The 7,240-nt window shown below is 33.5% G+C and overlaps 2 protein-coding genes across 4 annotated transcripts in view; both read right to left on the bottom strand.

The window, feature by feature from the left end:
* Positions 1-2,475, bottom strand: part of braf (B-Raf proto-oncogene, serine/threonine kinase) — a 29,612-nt gene extending 27,137 nt beyond the window's left edge. For 2 of the 3 annotated variants that reach the window (NM_205744.4, NM_001324516.1), the window contains 1 exon segment: positions 2,280-2,475. In NM_205744.4, the coding sequence (NP_991307.3) occupies positions 2,280-2,447 (168 nt within the window). In that variant the 5' untranslated portion in view covers positions 2,448-2,475. 3 annotated transcript variants of the gene reach the window in all.
* A 230-nt stretch (positions 2,476-2,705) lies between these two features.
* On the bottom strand, positions 2,706-6,478 carry mrps33 (mitochondrial ribosomal protein S33). The gene is given in 3 exon segments (NM_001002306.2): positions 2,706-4,545; positions 4,631-4,851; positions 6,322-6,478. Coding segments are annotated over 2 exon segments (321 nt in total). The 5' UTR covers positions 4,846-4,851; positions 6,322-6,478; the 3' UTR covers positions 2,706-4,439.
* Positions 6,479-7,240: the final 762 nt, after the last annotated feature.

Genomic DNA, 7,240 nt, shown 5'->3' on the forward strand with positions numbered 1-7,240 from the left:
AAAGATAAAGATGAGTCGTAAATAAATAAAGCTTACATATTAAAACATCGTATATCATTAATGCTGCCTTTGGATATTTTCAAAGCGTAAAACACCATTGCATTCTTCAAAACGTCTCATTTGGTTTTGGAACTGCATCATGAGAAAATGATGACAGAGCTTTTTTTTTTTTTTTTGCCTGAACTATTTCTTCTATATTCATGTCAATAAATGCAGATATAAATATAAAAGGAATAAGCCGCATATAATCAGACAGTGCAACACTGTTACTCTGGCCAGCAGTAAAATTAATCTAATTACCACTAAGCACTGCTATAATGATAACTTACACAAGCAGCTCTTTAATCCGACTAGTCTGGCAGCAATATAGGTAAGCTGTTTCCTGAATAACCAGGTTTGTGACCTGTTCCATGACAGTGTAAACTTTCCAAATTAAACAAAATGAATGGATGCCTGTCTGCAAAAACCAAGTTGGTAGCAGTGTTTTGAAAAATGGTTTCTAGATAGTCTAAAAAGGAAAGAAAATCAGAAGAGTTTTAAAATGTACCGTAGTTAATGATTTCCAGAAAGAAAAGCAGCTGGAATAAAAAGCATTTGGTTGCATAAACCAGACTGAGAAACATAAAATAGCTCATTTTAGCTTGTAGACAGTAGACAACCAGCTACTACTGTAGTTGATAATACCAACTTCATGTGGTTTCTGAAACATTGTATGTGGTTTAAACTCAAGTTTCAAAACACAGTTACAAATTTAAACTTTATATTTCTGCAAAGTGCAGAACATAAAATAATTGATAATGTATTATGTCATCGAAAGCTTATTGAATGCTTTTTGTGCTCAGGTCTGGAACTACATCAGGGTAAAATCAACATAATAGGCTTAGAAATGTTTTAAAACAAGGTATATGTACATATATTTTAGATTAAATGTTAGCTGAAATGTTCCTAAACACAGCTCCCGATTGGATTAAACATGTTTTGGAATGTACTTTTAGCTTGTATACTGTTGAAATACCAGCTTAATTTTTTTTCAGAAACACTGCAGAAGCTGCAAACTAGTCGACCATAACGCAAAACACATCTACAAATTTAAACTTTATATTTCTGCAGAGTGCAGAACATAAAATAATCGATACATTAATGTGTCATTGAAAGCTTTCTGAATGCTTTTCGTGCTCAAGTCTGGAACTACATCAGGATAAAATTAACATAACAGGCCTAGAAATGTTTTGAAACACAGTAAATGTACATATTTTTTAGCTGAAATGTTCCTAAACACATCTCCTGATTGGATAAATCATGTTTTGGAATGTACTTTAAGCTTGTATACTGTTGAAATACAGCTTAATTTTTTTCAGAAACACTGCAGAGTCTCCAAACTAGTCGACCATAATGCAAACCACAGCTACTAACAAACTGTAATGTGCAGAACGTAAAACAAATGACACTTTTATAATGCACATAAGTCAGATAACTATCTAGTTTCTAACTGCTAGACGTCAACAAACCAACCACTAGCTGATAATACCAGCATATGTTGGTTTGTGAAATATAATAGATGGTGCGATCTGATTGACCATGTTCCAGTACAGGGCTACTACTAACTTAATGTATGTTCCTGCAGGGTGCAGAATGTACCCACGAAATACCCCAGTGTGTAGCTACATCTAACAGCAAAAGGCCCCTTATAAAGCATGCAGCATAGGTGATTTGTGCAGACAGACAGCTGACAGCTCCGAAAAAAAGAGATGCACGTTGCAATAAATATGCACGGGTTAAAAACGAATTCAATGCACGAGCACAATGACATCACTGCAGGTTTAAATGTAAATGTAAATGCATTCGACTCGCAGCTCGCGCCAGCTGCTGACACAAAGGAGATAAAACAATGCGCGTTCATTTGCCCCATTGCATCTGTAGTTCGTCATTACTGAGATGCATCGCAAGGTGAGATGTGTAGCATGCACGCTACTGTATGCAGCAGGGATAATAATGCCATTGAAACACGAACAGGCCTTCTGATAAACATTGGCTCAGAGAACTGCACTGAGAGAATTATAAATGGCGTCATTCGGAAATGCACCTTGCGAAAATGCATAAGCGCACTACATAAGATCTGCTCGATTATACATCAATTTCCCTGCATCATCTCATCCCCCTGCAATGCATTGCATCCCCCCGCGATCCGTATTACAGCCGGTGTTTCCTGAACATCTCCATCCAACCCAGCTCCGCTCATCAGCCGAGCTTTCCTTCAACCCTGATTCCCCCCATTGTACCTCCTCGGGAATGCCCTGTTGACATTCGGGGATCGCCGCTTCTCCGGGACAGGCGGGTTCGAGCCCCGCGCCCAGCTCGTCCAGTCCCGGGTCCCGCTCCGGATCGCGGTTCATGGTGTCTCCGTTGAAGACGGGCGGTGGGGACTCGGCGCTGCTCAACGCCGCCATTTTAAACCACGAGAAACTGAGTGGAAAATAATAGAGGAAAGCAACAGAGATCGAGACAGGAGGGGGAGACAAATTCACCAAAATGTAAACCCGTGGAGGGGTAAACGGGGATACTGGACGCCGACCAGGGCACTAATATTTTTAATGATAAAAATCCTAGTCGCAATTTTGTTTCGGTCATCCTATTCAAACCACACGGTGTTATACTTAGGCAGACAGGTCATTTAAAGGCAGCTGTTGAATCTAGTAACACAAAAGTACTGTACAAACTTTATTTTTTATGTGCACCCATTATAAAGGCTAAGCAGAGAGCATCCAACATCATCTCACATCAGGAGGTGTACCTAAAAATCTGAAACTGTCTTACAGAGCCTACTTTATAATCAACATTGATGCATTTAGCATCTAAAACTACTAGCAAGAAGCACTTATATTTAATGCATAAACTCTTTTGTTTGGCTCATGGTACCACCACCACCACAGCGAGGTACAAAATCACATTCCAGAACCTTCACATTTACTGTTCCTCATTGGTGAAAGGTCTTTTTTTAATTAAAATTCTTGTATACTTTAAAATTTCTACGATGGAAATGTAAGATTTACTTTTACATGGTTAGTAATATTTCAAAACATAACAATTACTGGTCTTTACTAAAAAAATAAAAAAATTGTTTACTTGATTTGCATTAGTGTTTTCATTAGTTATGATACATGAAATCATGTAGATTCATTGAGAAATACTTAATTGTATCTCACAATCATTGTTTTACCGCATTGCATTGTGATTCTGTTTTGACTCCTCCAATTAAAACCGCAAAGCTTCGGCTATAAACCTTATTGGAAGACAAAGATATTTATATGAAATGCTGATATAAAATTAAATTTACTTATATTACAAGCCATCTGAATTTCTCTTCCTACTTTATACATGAAAGCATGATCCGTACTCATAGAAATCATATTTTTGGTTTGTTTTTGCATCTAATTATACATTTGTAACAACATAAATCACAATATTATGCCATATGGATTATAAGAGTCTGATGTCTTAAATACGAGACGAAACTACAATAACAAATAAATATTGAGAACATTTTGCAGATTTTTTTCTTCTTATCATTTTAGACTGTAAGGGTTCAGTTACCTGTCCCATTAAAAAAAATGGACTGGCAAAATCACAGGAGTGAGTTAATTTTAAATACTACTCAGTAAAAAAGATAAACTGGTAATGAATACAACAGTCTTACAGAGAGATTTAACCATGTTTTGTGTTTATATATTGTCTGTATAGATATGTGTCCTGCTTGTAAGGCATCATTGAGCTGTGGAAAGCCCTATCTACATGCTGAAACACAATACCACTTAACAAGTTTGACAGTTCTGCAGAATGGACCAAATGTCATTATGGTTTTGGACTAAACCTTGTGATTTTGACGGAACAACTTTTAAAGATCTTTTTTATTCCCGATATCAAAATCATAGTGAAAAATGACCAGGTATCGACAGATTTACACAATGACATAAATGCACCATTTCTAACATGATCCTGATCCACATATTTCCATCATGAGTCTATAGCAAAATGATTTAAGAGATTAGTTTAAATACTTTGCTCCAGTTTTTTTTTTATTATGTTCCACCATCTGTATCCAAACCAAAAACACCTGGACTCTTGTGACTAATGGATTCAAGTCCAATTTTGACTCATTTTCCTATAGTATAGTGTTCAAAATAACCTAATAGTCTGTGTTTTCAGATTGTAAAAAAACAAAAAATATTAATAAGAAAATGCTATGACATTTGCTTGAAGAAGATGCAAACTGTTTTTTTTGTTTTTAAAAGTACATTTAATTTTCATGAGAAAAGAGTATTTGTTTTGTTTGTTTGTTTTGTTTTACTATAATCTCTGCTAGTCACAAACAATGTCCATACAGGTTTTTTTTATCTTCTTCATCTGATTCTCTTAAGTGTCCGTTCATAAATAGCTGAAATCTACTTCTTCTTTGTGGCTCTCTTTCCTTCTCCCTTGTTGGGTCTCCCTTTACCCCGCAGTTTCCTCAAGCGTCTCATTTCCTCCTTGAAATCCTGGTGTTCATCCCTGAAATGAAGCAAAATTAATGTCAAAAGAACCCAAAGATCAAACGTTCATAAATGCAGTATAATAACTGTATAGCATTGGCTACCTGAAAAGCCCCATGTATCGGAGTCTCTGGGTCATCGAGTAGTAAATCTTGTGTGGAGGATACCAGTCATACACTTCTTTTCTCTGGGCCAATGGGGGCTCTTTAAATAACTCCACTACTTTCAAAGACCTGGCGTCTGTCTGGCGGGACACGTCTCCAAAGATTCGAGCACTCAGACGGGCCATGCGGAGAGCATAGTTAGAAAGACCAGCCATCGTCACCTAATGAAGAAAATGCATTCGTTGAATGGCTTATGCATTTATTTACATTACTGCATTAATGCAAATATTTTCTTTCTTTAATGTTTTGGTTACATATTTTGTTCAAAGTAACCAAAACCTTTTGTTTTTAAACGTAATAAGTGTTTTTTACTGACCGTTTACAGGTCAGGTTTTAGGATTGTAAATATTGTATTTTAGTATATAAGACAAGATAAACAACATTTTGTTTAGAATTTAAAGTTGTATTTAAGATGAATATAAATATATATTTTGAAATATGCAAGATAAATAAATAAGGATAAAATAATACATGTCTGTGTATTTTTACAATAAAATATAATATATAAATATTTTAATATATAAAAGTAATTTCAAAATATATTTATCATTTTGAGAAAACATTAGGTCAATATGTTCTCTAAATGCAAGTAGGTAAACAGATATAAATGTGTAAGGTAGAACGAAGAGTTTAACATTTTAAAAATAAAAATATTTATTTCTAAGCTTCTTAATATTTAAAGTTTTACTGTATCTGTACAGTTCACATTGCACATTGTTCTTAGTATTTTATTTGTTTGTTTATCAGTCTAAAGATTCTTAAATAAATACACATTTACCTAGTAAGCACTGTAATATAAGAAGTGTTGTTGTCTGAGAAATTGTTTAAAATTAAGCAATTAATCTCTCAAAAAGGTTACATTTCTCTAGATTTGGCAAACAGAAGATGTATGATAAAACATGCAGGCCCTTCTTTAGATGTATGCTAATATTTGTTTCTGTAATATTTTTTTTCCTCCCTTCTTTTTACACGTCGTTCTATTTTGTTACTTATTCCATTAGTCTGCCTGAGATGTATTTGGTAGCGCTGTATAATTGCTGCATTGTTTGCTAGTGTTTTGATGCATGTTCTAGTTGGTCTAATAGATAATAATAAGATAATTTTGTTAACATATATACAAGATGCACACTATTGGGTGTTGTTTGCATAAAAACTTATATAAATAAAGTTAAAAAAAAAAAGCAATAAAGTTATGATTAAAACAAGATCAGAAATCTGCCAATAGGCTTAGGAAAGACAAATCTATTTAATACAAAAGCATTTCTTTATTTTGCATATATCTTGATTTGTTTAAACATTTGTACTGGAAGACAAAAATATTTGAATGATTGAATGAATGCATGCATGCATCCATCCATCCATCCATCCATCCATCCATCCATCCATCCATCCATCCATCTGTCAGTGCATGCAACAATGTCCATAATGTTTGTTATACGTTGTGGAAGAGCGAATTAAAACTATTCAAGACCCACATAATGGCTGAATAAAATAAAGAGACTGGTTCTCAGTGACTAGAAAACAGGACAAAAAAATCTTCCAAATCTTTAAAAACACATACAGTATCCTGCATTTAATTAAGCACTCTGCAGATACATGGTATATTACTGATCAGAATATCGTCTGCTTACCCTTTTCTGGAATCCCCAAAGCAGGCCAAGCCAAATATATATATAGCTGTTATTATAGCGACATCAGTAACTGCTGAAAACACTTAGTTATGGTTATTTGACAGATCAACCTTCATTGGAGCAAACACACACTGGAGAACGTGAATGATACGCATGCGCGGAGGAATTCAGCGCTTGCCATTTCCTGTAGTCTGTCAGGACCTTGAAATGATAATGATAAGTGACATTTACTATGTCAGGCAACATTCGTTTAACACATTTACAATTTCCCCAGTTTAAATACTAAATGTCAAATAGAATTTCATTTTATTTTAATTAATAGCGGTATAGGTGGCAAGTTGCGGATTTATTTAACTAATGTTATTTGTAAAGAACACTGCATAAAGGACCTGACCATTGACGACAACACAGGAAGTTGTACGCCTGTGTGTAATCATCAAGATAAAAGTCCCCCATCATAAAATGTAAAACTGAGACAATATTATTATGAGTACATAAAAATACATATTATTCATATATTAAACATATGTTCTGTAGAAAATAGTTTTAATCTGTATTTCCCAATAATAATTGCAGGACTTTATTTATTTATGCTTTTGTTTGTTTATTTATTTTAATCAATTTTACATTATTATTTTTGTCATAAATTGTATTTACTTATTTACATTGTATTATTTATGAAATTTCAATTACGTTTTTGAAAAAAAAAATACATTCATATTGATCTCATCTAATATTTATTTTGCATCAGGTATTTGGATATATTTGTATTAATTTTGTTCATTTGTTTTATATATATATATATATATATATATATATATATATATATATATATATATATATATATATAATTTATTTATATTATGCAATTATGATCATAGTATATTATATGTTATATATTATTATATAGTCTTTTTTT

Source organism: Danio rerio, chromosome 4, assembly GCF_049306965.1.
Source record: "Danio rerio strain Tuebingen ecotype United States chromosome 4, GRCz12tu, whole genome shotgun sequence".
Taxonomy (NCBI): domain Eukaryota; kingdom Metazoa; phylum Chordata; class Actinopteri; order Cypriniformes; family Danionidae; genus Danio; species Danio rerio.